The 14,459-nt window shown below is 54.2% G+C and overlaps 1 protein-coding gene across 1 annotated transcript in view; it reads right to left on the minus strand.

The window, feature by feature from the left end:
- PLXNA1 (plexin A1) overlaps window positions 1-14,459 on the minus strand; it is a 116,341-nt gene that overhangs the window by 59,576 nt on the left and 42,306 nt on the right. Inside the window, exons 4-8 of the mRNA XM_042016856.1 lie at window positions 6,664-6,804; window positions 4,497-4,597; window positions 3,917-4,040; window positions 1,668-1,821; window positions 884-983 (exon numbers count right to left, since the gene is read on the minus strand). Of these exons, the coding sequence (XP_041872790.1) occupies window positions 884-983; window positions 1,668-1,821; window positions 3,917-4,040; window positions 4,497-4,597; window positions 6,664-6,804 (620 nt within the window). The remainder of the gene's footprint in view (window positions 1-883; window positions 984-1,667; window positions 1,822-3,916; window positions 4,041-4,496; window positions 4,598-6,663; window positions 6,805-14,459) is intronic.

Raw genomic sequence — 14,459 nt, forward strand, 5'->3', positions numbered from 1 at the left:
CAGAAAGACATTCAAAAGAGATCACTTGGCATTTGCTTATCTATAATTACTGATCAGCTGGAGCACCACCATCCATGGGAGGTTTCTGGCAGAGTAATGAAATCTCTTGCATTCTTGAGCTCCAAATTCTTTGCCCAAACACACCCCAGCATCAGCTCTGACGGTCCTACAGCACAGCCATCCCCCACTGCTCAAGAACACTGTCTGCAGCTCCTCATCAGGAGTTGTGGCTTGAGACTTTAGACACTTTGCTTAGACAGCACATCAATAATCCACACCTCCTCTATTTTATCAAACGCATATCTCAAGCTGTCTAAAAACGCTTGCAGGAGTAGATACGGCAGCCTGACAAGAAAGCAAATTCACAATTACTTCCAGTTAGAAAATTCTTGGGTAAATGCCCCAGGACATGTGGCATGTTCCATCCCATGTTGCTGTAACTTTCCAGCTCCCTCTCCAGCAAGCCTGGGAAGCAGGTACCGTGGCAGGAAAGTACAGGCTTCTCCTTTTGCATGGCCAAGTCACTCCTATTAACTGTTTCCAGGAATAACAGTTTCAGTCACACGGATTGATTTCTACAGTGTGCAGTGCAGTAAACTCTTTTTCTTCCAAAGTTTTGCCAAACCCAAAGCCCTGTTTTTACGTGAGGTTCTGTCCTGATGCTACATGTTCCCACACATCCAAACCAACTGTGGGTGCTCTGGTTACCGTCCCAGTTTACACAGGCAAAAGGAGGAGGTTTCTCACTGTAAACACCCCTGTACTCAACTGCCCTTTCCTCTTGCAACATCAGCACCCACAAAGCTGAGAACTCCCTCTTCCAGTCTCACGCCATCCCACCAATCTGTTTCTGGAGCCCTCCCACAAAGTCCAGGCCACTTACGACTGATGGACGCTGCAGTTGTAGAAAACAAAATCCACAGAGGCAAATTTCTTCCCCGTCTCCTTGGATTTCAGGTAGAGCTTCACCACTCGTTTGTCCCCTGCAAGAGACCCAGGCAAAGAAAGACATCAGAAAGGACAAAGTGCATGGCCCAGCATTCAGCCCAAGGCTTGTGATGGGCTGGAGGGAGCTGGGCATCACCGCTCAGTCCAGTTAATTAACAAAATCCCCCGAGTGTGGCAATAAAAAGAGAGTGTTCACCCATCCCCATTCAGACACCAAAGAGGCCAGCAGAGCCCAAGTACAGCTCTGAGCTCCTACAGCTAAATATAACCTGCTGGCATGGAGACTGAGGCCTTGGGTTATACTGGGCATACTGAAGGAGGGTTTAATAGTTCTGGGGTCAGGAGAATGTCCTAGAGCCCATGGCTATATCTGCCCAGGAATGGTCTACAGACGGAAATAGGGCCAGGGTGCCCAGGAGCGGTCAGCAAGTAAAATCACAAAGTGGTTTGGGTTAGAAGGGACCTTAAGGATTATTCAGTTCACTGCCATAGGCTGTGCCCAAGCAGCTGTGTCCACGGCTTGGAGGAGACTAAAGGACCAACCTCCCATGAGCAGCAGTTCCTTCTCTTCCTATACCCCAAGAGCCCAGGTGGAGTCCAGATCCCGAGACTGGGATCACTGTCACGGGAGGACTGTCCTCCTCCACACCTGCCTGTGGGGTAACACATGGGACAACACTTGTCTCAGGCTTTTTTCCCACTCTGGGGCACAAGCTCACCGCGGCCCCTGGTGATGGGGATGACGTCCTTGGCAGAGGGAGAGCTGCAGTAGATCTTCCCATCCTCAATGCGACTCTCTGACTCGGTGAAGTCTTCAAAGGAGCAGTTAACTCCTGCTGAGAGGTCTGGGACATTCCAGGCCTGCAGGACCAGCTAGGAAGGAAAGGCAAGAGCATCAACACAGAAAACTAGGAAAATGGGCTCCTCTGTGGCTGCTATGTGTAAATCTAGAAAAGACTAGGGAGTGCAATCCCTCCTCTGCCACCCACACATGGCGGGGAGGCCTGCTCTGGGCTTTTGCAAGGGAGCCCCATCCATGTACCTCTCTGCTCAAGCAAGGAGCATGGATTTAAATGGGTTAAGAACTGGAATGACTCACAGCCTCTGTCCTCTGCCCTGGGCACACCACAAGCCATTACGCCTCACCTCTCTACAGAGAACAAGAACAGCATCAGGGCTGAAGTGTGTTTCACAGAAAGGCAGAAAGGCACCCACTCCGGCAGAGATGAGGAGGGGAAGAATCCACCTCTTCCTTCACAAAGTCATCCCCAGGGTCAGCAGTTCTCACTTTACAAAACGCTTGCCTTATTTCTAATTTGAATTTTTCACAGCTTCCAGCCATTAGTTCTTGTTATGCTTTTCCTCGATAGATTAAAAAGCCCTTTAGTCCCTGATATTTGCTCCTTGTAAAGGCACTTATACTCTGTAATCAAGTCACCTCTTAATCTTCTTTTTGATAAGCTAAGCAGATTGAGCTCTGGAAGTCTCTCACTGCAAGGCATTTTCTCCAGCCTTCAACTCATTTACATGATGTTTATGGGAGTTTTTCAGTCCCTCCCTTTGACAGCTGCACTCCAACCCAAGCAGAGCGTCCCCATGTCATCCATGCACGTGCAACATCCTGCCATTGGTATGGAGATAATTACCCCAGGAGTGAAAGCACTGCCCAGCTCCTGGCTTCACCCCAGGAGCATCAAGAGCCTGCAGTGAGGGCTCAGCCCCAGCACCACTTTTCAGGACACCAGGTGAACCTTCATCCATGTTTAACTTAAGACTTGGCAATACCAAACCCCAGTTTCTTTGCTAAACAGCCCCACTCAAACCCAACCACTCCAAAGGAACTCTCACCCATACCAGTCTCCAGTCCCAGGATCCCAGCAGGTCCTGTCTGCAGCCATATCACATTTATCTCCACGTTACCAAAGAACATTTAGCCCTGCAGAAGTGCTTTCCACACTGTTTCCATCCAGTGACAATTCCTCTCTGATGAGAACTTTTTGAGATCTGTCACAGAGCCAGTTCTTAATCCACTTAACACGTGCTTTATCAATATTGTATAATGCCAATTTTTAATCAGAACGTTGTGTTGTACTAAGTCAAATGCCTTGTAGGAGCCTAAAGACATCACATCCCCGCAGTCCCTCTTCTAATTCAAGTCATAAATTCATCAAAGAGCAAAATGGGGTTTGTCAGACACAAACCCACGTTGACTGGCATAAATTATATTCCCATCCTTAAATCATTATCAGGTGTATCCTGCACCTGTTCTTTTTCTTTTCTTCTTCTACTTCTGAAGTAAAACTAAGCACTCTCTGACTATTTGGTCCTTTTTGCAACTGAGAAAAAAAATTAGCACTTTTTCCGTTTCTGGGACTTTTCTCAACATTCAGTTGTTTATTACAAAGTCATATTATTACATATATCCCCAGGCCACAGAACTCCTTGGCCAACTTTTTTAGGATTCCTGACTGCTGGATATCCAGACCTGGCGGTTTATTGCTGGTATATGCTGTTTCTTATTCTCTTCATGGTGCTAATGGCCTGAAAAATACTTCAGGGAAGTCCATCATCCTTTCTGCCTGCACAGAGAGAGAGCAGCGAGTTGTGCATCAAAGTCTCATCCCAAAATATCTACTGCAGGCTGGAGTCAGAGACAAGCTATTGAACTAGAGCTAGATCACTGGGCTATGAATGGCATTTCTGATGGTCGTGCTGTCATTATGGAGAAATATTTATTGCTCAGTTGTGTCTTTTCTGAATAATCATCAACTGCTTTATTATCTCCATCAATATGGAGCAAATGGCCTGCCCTCATCAATGCCCTGCCCTTTGCTCTGTTTTGTCTCAGATCTCTCTTCCCCTTTCTCCCTATTCATCGTAAAGTCATCACTTATTTTTAATTGCCTTCTCCCCTCCAGAGGGTCAGGAGGTGGCTGGGGAGGAGTAGGAGGGAGCAGAGGTGTCTTACCGGGACCTCGGACATGGTGACCGAGATGTTCTTGGGCTGCACGGTGAGCTGGACGCACTGCTGCAGCTCGGAGGCGAAGCGCTGGGGCTCGTCCGCCCGCTCGCACCGGTCCTTACGGGAGCAGCTGCAGGGGGATGGAAGCACCACGGTGAGGAGGAGAATCCCCTGGGGTCCTGCAGGGCTTTGGGCTGGCACCAGTGCAAACAGACCCTTTGGCATGGAGATGACGCCCAGGTAGGGACGTCGGGTGACCGAGGCCTGTACCAGAGCTCTGCTCTCCCCTGAGACTTCAGGGGTATTTTGTGTTCAGTTTATCTTATTGGCACAAGAATGCTGAACCCAGGAGCCCATGGGCAAGATGAGCAGGCCCTGGCAGCAGCTTCACCATGCATGGATACTCCTAAGCACAGCCTGGGCACCACAGGAGGGGATGACTGACCCCTTGGACCATTCCATCCCTCGGCATTTTGGGGCCAAAGTCCAGGAGGGATGCCCTCAAGGAGACCAGCAGTGGGGACGGACACATTTTGTCAGCTGTAGGTCGCTGGCACAGCTCTAGGGACAATCCTGCTGTACTCACATGTTGTGCAGGACACACCAGCCGCAGTGGGGGTCCCGGGAGCCCAGGCACAGCTCACAGCTCTCATACTGCTCACAGCTCTCCACTGGCACACGGGTCACCTGCGGGGAACAGGCACGGAGTGAAGGAAGCCGGGCTGCTGTGCCCACACCTTGGCATGGCACAGACAGACCCAGCACAGACTCACCCTGGCCTGTTAGCGGGGAGGCAGGAGAGGGAGCAGGCTGAGCCCCTCACCATCATCCACTCCTCTCCCAGGCCCAGTCAGCACATCTGCAGGCAACACCTCCACCCCAGAGAGACTTTTACTCCAAACAAGCTCCTTTCATTGCACCTTTGCAGGATTTGGGAGTGGGCTGTGCCAGCTCAGCCCCACATCAGCTCCCAGTGCCAGCCAGGCACCCCGTGGCTGCCACAGCCCTGCTCCGAAAGGGTTACCAGTCCTTTATTAATTGCTCCTCCAGATTTGATTAAAATCCCCTCATTCTCTGAGCCCTTCGAGCTCTGTTACAACTGTTCATTTAATTACTTTCCACCAGCACTCTGATAACACTGAGCGTACTAGGGAAGAGAGTGGGCTTTATTAAGGAGAGGAGAGGAGAAGAGGGGGGACAGGGAGGGGGTGCAGGGAGGGGGTTCCTGCTCACCTGCCACGAGGTATCGGCAGCACCGAGCAGCTGCCCATGCCTGCCGTGCTTGTGCCTCAGTTCCCCACTGCTCCCACGGGGAAGCACTCACTCATTAATTAAAATTTGTAAACTTCTCTACTGAGGGCTAAACCTGGGGTGTTCTCCCTCCTTACAGCCCAGCAGAGCACAGGCTCAGCATGATGTCTACAGGGCTGGGATACGCTGGCCAACCAGCTCCCTCAGGGTGGTGAGGACAGCTGTAATGTTCCCATTTGTTTGTCCCTGACATTGCTTTAGGCAGGTGGTGGCAGAGGGTACCCCCCAGGTAGACCCTGCACAGCCAAGTCTCAGGTCCCAGCAAGTGTGGTGGTCCCTGGAGGAGATCCCCAGTCCAGGCCAGTGCAACTGCCCCCCTGGCATCCACTTCTCCAACATCTCCCCTGCAGAGGAGAGGCTTAGCTGAGCAAGCTTTGGGACAGAAACAGAGCCAGGGCTGGAAACACAGCCCAGGAGAGCTGCATGGAGGAGCCCAAATGCAGTTTCTGCCCCACCTGGAACGCTGCATGTTTCCTGCAGCAGAGCAGAAACCAGAAACAGCCACTGGGAGGAGGGGGAGAAGAACTCTGCTGTCCCCACAGGGCTGTCTAGACAAACCCACGGCCCTGCTCCAGCATCCTTCCCCCTCCCAAGCCCTCAGGCTGGTGGCCAGGAGACTGTGAGGCTCCCAGCTCTGCTTGCAGTCCCGCTCACAAGCACACACCTCTGGCTGGGCAGAGGAGCAGAGGTGCTGCGAGACACAGGCACGCCATGTCCCAGCACGGCCACCCTGGCATGGTGTACTGACACCAGATCCAGAAAGCGTCACCACTGTGACAGGAACCCGCTTCACTCCCTCCAATTCAGCCCATGGATGGATGAACTCACACCAGCAGCCCTCCCACAGGTCACAAATCAAGCAAATGCTCACTAAGACAACCAAAACCTCTTATCACGAGCCCAGACCACACTGCCAGGGTGACAGCACCAGATCCAGACTGGGTCTGTACCTCCCATTAGCTCAGCACAAGCAGAGGCAGGGTTCAAGAGGTGCACACCAGGAGCCTGGGGTTGCATCAGCCCTATGTCCCCTCTGCCCTGTCATGCAAAAGCAACTGCTCCAGAGGACAAAAAGTTGTTCAGAGCAAGGAGCTCCTGCTGACCTGCAAAACCCTTGCTCAGGAGGGGACAGCCAAAACAGGGAGGAGGTTTATGGCCAGCCATTCACAGCAAGGCAGGGTCAGGAAGCCCTTGGTCCCCAGGGACCACGGGAATTTCAAGCAGCTGCTGCTAACAATTAAAGCCTCAGGACAGTGTTTCTGCAGGGAGGAGCAGGGAGGAGCTGCCCCAGGGTCCCTAGGCAGCTCCAGTCCCAGGAAGCAAAGGGCAGACCCCACTAGGGAGCAGCCCAAAAGGCTTCCCAGCACATGGAACTACAGCTGGGGCTGCAATGCAGGCTGCCAAGTCAGGAGAGCAGAAGGCTGCTGAGCCCTCCCCCTTACCTGTTTCTCAGTCATGGCATAGATGTGCTGACGGTCAGGGCTCAGCACCAGGTCTCGCAGGATGGAGCTGCCTTCGTGGGCCACAACATTCTCGTACTGCAGAGCTTGGTGCCTCCTCTCGGCTGGCAAGTCCACCAGGATCTGTGGGGAGAGCAAGGGGGATGAGTATGATCCCTCACACACCTCAACCCCCACCCAGGATGTGGGATACAGAATGCGCCCCATCAGGGACACCAGCCTCCATCGCACACCCATGTGGTGACTCCACAGCCCCTGCAGCACAGCAAAGCACCAGCTGCTCTGCAAGCATCCCAACCCTTTCCAGAAGACCAAACTGCAATGCCTCCTTCCCTTTACTACATTTGCCTGGTGCATTTGCACCACATTCATGCTGATGGCATTCGTCTCTCTCCAGGGAGGGAGGACACATCCCTGGTTCTCACACTGCACCCCACTATGTGCTGCTGCTCAGCCCCAAAGCCCCTCCAACTCATAGCATGGAGCAGATGAGCCCCCAGCTTGCAGTAAGGCATCAAACCCCATCTTGCCCCAGCGGTGCCGAGAGCAGCTCGCACATCGCCCCGCTCCAAGCCCTGCCAGGCAGGATGCTGCGGCGCACGCAGGCACGGCTCCCATCAGCCCATCCATCAGAGGAAACACTTGGACTCATGACCGGGGAAGTCAAGAGGGTCTCGAGGAAGTTGGAGGTCAACAGAGGTTCAGAAAGCGCCTTTGTTCCCTGAGCAGGAACATGACGAAGACTTTAATCTCCTTATGGCTCACAATTACGTTAAAGCTCTTCCTAAGCACACTGGTTCCTGCCTGGCCCGGCCATCATCACATCAGGAGGCACCGTGGAGCTGGAGGCACACACCACACAGGGCTAAACTTGGCATAACCTGACTGGCACCTCCACGAGCCAGAGGTACTTCCTGCTCATACCATCACTTGTGATACCCCCAGATTCAGGCTGACCCTGGGGGCTGACCTTGAGACAGCCTCAAGGGAGGCAGTGCCAGAGAAATCGCTCAGAGAGTCTGGGCTGCTCCTGTGGGGTGGGGTGGGGTGGGAGCCACACCAGCAGTACATTCTGCAAAAATCCCAGCAGTAGGCAGCGATGCATCGTGCCCAGCAAGATGGAGCAAACTCTGCCTGGGATCATTTCCGCGCTGGTGCTGGCACACACAGGGACCTGGTCCAGCATCCCCATCTGCAGGACTCAGGATCCCCCCACAGCAGAGGGGCAAACTGGCTGCTTAGAAGCACCCCCCAAATGCATCCCACAGCCCTGCCCTGAGCATCACTCCCACAGCCCAGCACAGCCACGACCACCCCTTGTGCCCCCACAGCAGCCCCAGCATCCCAGACACCTCACCCCCTCCTGCAGTAAATTGCCACCGGCGTTTGCACAGTTCCCAATCAGGAGGATACAGGCCGGGAAAGCAGGATCCCGGTGTGCAGCTGATTAGCATGGAAATGTATGCGGCTCACAAACAAACTGGGGCCCGTTTAATTAGAGCGGCGCCTTTGATTCACTGCCAGCCTCCTGCATGCACCAGCCCCGGATTATTTTTAGGCAGTTTTACAAAACAAATGTATTTAATTAAGAAAGAGACCCCTGAGCAACCAGAGAGAGATGAGTCCTGCATAGCAGTGAGCAAAGGGGCCACCCTCTCCCCAGGGATGTGACAACTGGGCTTGCAGAACCAGGCTAACTCTTGGGAGCTCATGGGACAGCCAAACACCCCCTGTACCTCCTTCCACAGGACTGAAGAGCCTTCACCATAACCCAAAATGGTCCTGGTATTCACCCAGCTTCTCAGCATCCTTTGCTAGACCCCTACACAGTCTCTGCTCCCCATCAGCCCACACTTGGTACCACTGCAGGCTGGGGAGCCCAGAGGTGCTAAAGCCTCTGCCCAGGGTATCTGCCAGGTCCAGGACCATGTTTGTTCCTACTCCAAACATCAGAGGAGATCAAGCCCCAGACCCCTGTAGTACAGGGCCACGTGGCACCCCTGCCCTGAAGTGTCCTTTGCACGCTGGTACCCAGCATCACCCCCAGAGCACAACCGTGCCTCCCCACATCTCCTCGCAAGTTGCTCCCCTTCCAGCTCTCAGCTTCTCCCCTAAAAAGTCCTGCCCAAGCCAGCTCTCTGGAGGAGGGTAAGGGGAGCACCCCTTCCACTCCCCAGCAAGGCACCATCTCCCCACTTCACTATGGCAAAGTGACAAACGCACCTTTCCAATCCTTTTATGGGCCACAGTTGCGGCACAGAATAATCGATACAGTTTTACCCTGGTTCTAAAATAGATCTATGGCTGGATGTCGCGCTGGCAGTAATTTTTAACTAGCGGGGTAATTTCCCCATTACATTATTGCACTGTGCAGTGCTGGGAAAGAGAAAGAGATATATTAAAAAAACAACAGACGTGAAGCACTTCCAGTTAATTTGAGGCTCCAGGAAGAACCTAAAAATACTCTCAGTAGTCAAACAGGGCTGGAACCCAGCCTGACACACGTCAGGATGTTCTGGTGGGGCCACGCATACACGGGAACCCTTCTCTCTAGCACCTCTCTCCCTGTTAAGGATAATCTGTAGGTGTGTTTGGGATTCAGGAAAATGAAATTTGGAAGACTTGGTAATCAAGTTGTTTTCTGGCTGGCCAAAGAGGGAGATTTTGAGTTAGGTCATGGTAGGAAAATGCATCCTAACCCTCCTCTCCAGCATGAGGAGACCACAGAATCACAGGAAGGTTTGGGTGGAAGGAAGCTTATAGATCATCTAGTTCTAACACCTCTGTTCCAACTCCCTGGTTCTATTATACCAGGTTGCTCAAAGCCCCATCCAACCTGGCTTGAACACTCCTGGGGATGGGGCATCCACAACTTCCATGAGCAACCTGTGCCAGCAGATAGACCCCAGACTGCCCCCACACCAAGCAGGACTCTGTGCAGACAGAGGTGGGAACACAGCATCAGGGCCTTCCCAGCAGGATTAGCCCAGTATGAACCTACCCATCCTGGCTAGAAGAATGAGGATGGGCTGTTTGGAATATAGTGCAGCAGCACAAGGAATGCACGAGGAATGCACAAGGAGCCTCCCATCTCTTACAGACACTGGAAGGGACCACTTTCCTCCTCCTCCCTGCACCCACAGGGTAGATGGGAGCAGGGAAAGGGGGAGAGGATGCAGTTTAATCAGAGCAGACCCCCTCAGAAACACACTCCTTCCTGCCCACCCTGCCTGCCTTCCCGCCCAGGGGAAAAGACATTTACCATAAATAAATAAATAAATATATATATTAACCTTTCTCCTCATCCTGATGCTGATATAATTACCCAATACTAATAATTACTCACACTAATTTCTTGCTCAGGATTCCTGCCCTCGCTCCTGCCTGCCTCAGGCTGGCTTCAGGCAGCAGCTCAGCAGTGCTGCCTCCTCCCAGGAGCTGCAGGAACCCCAAGGGGCAACCAGCTCCTGGGGCTATACTGAGGCACAGGAGCAGGAGTGAGGGTCGGCTTGAAGGGCTGCTGCCTTGTTAAGTACATGGGGAAGACCAGAAGCATGAAATTATAAACTCCCTGCTTGGGTGAATCATCTCAAAGCAAGTCCAGGGGCTGCTCTGCCAGAAGCCCCTGTGCACAGCCGCCCCACTCAAACAAGGAGCACGCCCCAGCTGGGTGGCCAGCACACAGCACCCCTTCACTCTGAAGAGGGAAGGGTTTAAGACCTGCACCCCCAGAAGCTGAGAACCCTGGCAAAGGAAGGATGAGGGAAAGGATGGGGTGCAATGCTCCAACCCCTGGGGACCCTGGTGTAATGAGTGACTGCACACTGCACACCCCAGCTGGGCATATGCAAAGTCCTTTCCCAAGAGACCCAGAGACGGTTCCTGGGGATGGCTTTGTCTTGGCTGGAGAAAGGAGTTGCCATCCCAGACAAGGCTTTGGAGAAGGCGAGCACATTGCCTTGCTAATGAACAGCTCTTTCCACGGCAGCACGTTTCTCCCCTGGGCAAAGTGCCCTTCAGGCTTGTCCAGGTGATGGGGCACCTCCCCACTGGCTTAACCACGGCTGATCAGCAAATCACCAGCAGGAAAATCTCCCAACATCCTTACAGCATCAGCAATGGGCACGAGGCAGAAAGGAGCATCTCCCCAGAGCCAGCTTCTGGAAAGACAGGCAATGAGAGGAATGCAGGGCAGCAGCCATGACCTGGCGCCCACCCAGTGCTGGCAGCAGGTCCAGAGGAGGACGGCACTGGAGGACAGCGCTTTACAGCTCAGCCTGGGCCAGGGACACCAGGTGGGGAGGGAGGAAGCACAGCCGGAGAGGGAAGGCAGCTGCAGACATGCCAAGGCTGCTTTTGGATTTAACACGTGCCAGCAGAGGTCTGTGCGGGGTCTGGGAGGTGGTTGGGTGGGCCACTGGCTCCTCTCAGGACCAAAACCACATCTTAGGGGGCTCACAGAGAAGGTCCCCAAGAGACCCAATCTCCCAGGGGACACCCCTAAGCCCACCACCAGGAAGAGGGGACTCTTCACTGCCCCACAGCCAGTCCTCCCACAGGCCCTCCCACCCCAGCCTGGCCTCTCCCCACCTCCAGGCTCTCAAGCCTCCATCCTGGGTCCCAAGCGGTCCCCCGCAGACCCCTCCTCCGGGCAGGAGAAGTGCTCAGCCAGGCTTTGTACTCTTATCTGTGCAGGGCTGTGATTAATTCGCAGCGGCTGGCAGCAGCTACAAGAGGAGGGCGCTTTTGCCCGCCTGCCACACTTCAAAGGCAGGGACTTATCTGTCTGAAACACACTCTGCAGCCTTTTCACGGGACCCTTTCCAGTTCCACAGGGCTCGCACGGTGCTGACGGGCAACGCGAAAGAAAGGCTTATTTATGGGAGTGCATTTCAAAGCCTCCCCTCTTCCCTCTCAACACACGCTGAGGGAAGCAGAGAGTTCCCCAGCCCCAAGGATCTCCACCGGGGACAGAGATTAAACAGGCGGGGAAAAGACGAGGCTGTGAGGAGAGGATGCTGGAAAGAGGTCCCTGCCCTACCAGTGCCCATGTCCTGGCCCCCTCCTGCCCTGTCATCTTACCGGTGAGCAGCTCTGTAGCACATCCCTGAGTTGGGAGGAGGAAGATGCTTTGTCATGGGTGGAGGGCAGAGTCCAGCCCCAGAAGTGAAACCTTCCCCTCCCCAGGCCATTGGTGCTCACAGCTCAGGCACCATGGAAGCCTCAGGCTCCTGCACCCAAATCAGCAGGCACACATGTCCCTTCCCAGAGAGCAGGGCCGTGCAAACACCCCCAGCATTCTGCTTTGATTTTGGCACCATCCACCCAAAAGGCATAGGACAGGCCAAACATAACCAGAAGAGGAGTGGGTCCTGGCAGAGCTGCCCCCCAGGCCATGGGGCCACCTCCCAGAGGCAACAGAGGGCCTGTGCAGCCTGGCCACTCCAGGGCAGAGGTGACAGCTGCTGTAGAGTATCACACAACACCACGCTGACAAGCCTACAAAAAGCTAGAAAAGGCACATCCCATGTCCATGCTCGTGGGGAAAGGGATCACCTTGGGGGGGTCAGCCTGCACAGCCCCTCCTGGCACATGGCCTGGGGTCACCCCAAGGCAATAAGACAATGTGGGGACAGGGACACCGGCTGCCCCTCCACATGCCTTTCCCCAGGACCAGCAGCTGCCATGCACACGCCCCTCTCCAGTTTCCAAAGGAAGGGAAAGGGTTTAAATTAAATTCTTGGATCAGCTGCTCCAAGGAGACACACACTCCTCTTCACCCAGAAAGATGCAGTGAAAGGCAGGGGCAGGAGCAGCTGCAGGGCTGTGGTATCATCTGTCCCATGGGCACAGCCCTGGGAGCTGGGTACTGCTGGAGAGGAGGGCACTGGCATGCTGGGGGTCAACAGCAGGGAGGAGAAGGCAGTGGCTCCTGCTCCCTCCCGCTGTATTGCAGGTTACCAAACTTTGGTGTCCAGGGTGGTGAGGGTTTGCCTCTGGCTTTGCTCAGATAACCAGGAAATTGCCACCAGGAGTGCCTCAGCCTCACCCTACGGCTGCTCTGTGCCACGGGGCAGGAGCCGGGCACCCAGCGGAAGGGTACGGACAGCCGGCAGCAGGGCTGCGGGCAAGGCCGTGGGGATGCATCTCGCAGGGGCTGGTGACAGGATGGGCCCCGCAGAAACATCCCAGCTATGCAGGGCAGGCTGGCAGCCGCTACCCCAGCTCCCACTGCTCCCCCAGCCACACTCCCTGCCATGCCGCCAGCTGCCTGCACAGGAATGCACCAGGATCAGACACACGCCTCCCGCCAGACAGGCAGGCAGCTGCGGGCTGCTCAAACCCGGCAGAGCTGGGTCCTGTCCTCCCGGCCTCCTCTGCAGGAGAAGGTGTCACTGGGCACTCACACAGGGCTGGGATGCTCCTGCCTCATCACTAACCTGCCCAGGAGCAAGGTAAGCTGCTCGATTCCATTCAGTGAAACCCATTCACTTGATAAAGATGGGTACAAGCCAGGCTTTTATCCTGGGCCCAACATCATCCTGAGTTGGAGAATATTGGAACTTTAATCATATTGGTACAATAAAGCAAAAAATGAGGAGCTATTTCATCTAAATCAATGTTCAAATGCTCAGCAACAGATCCAGCACCTCACCAACACTGGCAGATGTGGCACAGGTTCACCCAGCTGGTTTTGGAGCTCGTGTTACTGCCAGTGTGCCATCCCCAGGCAGGATCCTGAGCTCAGCCATGTGGGCTGAGCACAGACACACTCACTGCACCTCTCCGGGGAGGAGGGGTGGGAACTGGGTGAAGGCACCGTGGTTTGCCACAGGAAAGAGAAGAGAGAGAGGAAGACGCAGGGCAGCAACCCTGCCCAGCAGACCCCCCAAAACACAGCAACATCTTCCCCAAAACTTCTCAACCGCCTTTTTCTTTCATTTAAACTCATTTCCATCTTTTCCTCTTGTTCAGCCACCCACACAAGTGGTGCTCCACTATGCTAAGTGGGCTCAGCTGAGCCAGTTACACCAGCACCACCCCACATGGTACAGCATAGGACTGGCCAGCTCCGTGCTCACCATCTGCAAACCTCCCCAAAATCCCTCCTGACCAGGACTGCCAGCATTGCTCCATCAGCAGGATGGGAAATACAGCCCAGCACACTGTTCCAGCAATTTTGACAGAATTAAGACACTGTCAGAAAAATCCTTTCCATCTTTCAGTACAAAAACTGAACTGCTGGAAGGAGGGAGCAAGTGCCAGGGTAATGCACAGGAGAAGCGCCTTTGGCAGAGTCAAATCCAGGTGCAGGAGGGACTGATGGATACAATGAAGTGGTAGGAGGAATTACAGGCACTCCCCCTCACTGGGAGCCACACACAGTGTGGGATGAGTTAAGGCAGTTGCCCCACTTCCATCCTGAATAAAGCCCCAGGTCCCATCCCCGTCCCTGCCAGCCCCCAGCCCCACAGCAGCTCCATCAGTCTTGAGCCATTGATTTCTCAGCTTTGCCCTTCAAAACCCTCTTGGCTCAGAGCCCAGTTCATATCGTCTAGTCACTCAGGAGCAAAATATCTCTATTATTATTGCAATTATTTCCCAATCAGCATTGCTCAGGGCTGAGGCCATCAGAGGGGGCCCCCAACAAGCAAATCAATGGGCAGGCGCTGCCCTGGGGCTGCCAGGGACCAGGCAGGAGGTGCTGGCAGCTGCTGAGTGGCACACGGGAAGGGGGATGGGGGACCCCAGGGACCCTCCATGTGATGCTATGACCT

This window comes from Corvus kubaryi, unplaced genomic scaffold (genome assembly GCF_017639235.1).
Source record: "Corvus kubaryi isolate FWS band 111438036 unplaced genomic scaffold, C.kubaryi_AGA036_p1.0 136, whole genome shotgun sequence".
Classification (NCBI taxonomy): Eukaryota; Metazoa; Chordata; class Aves; order Passeriformes; family Corvidae; genus Corvus; species Corvus kubaryi.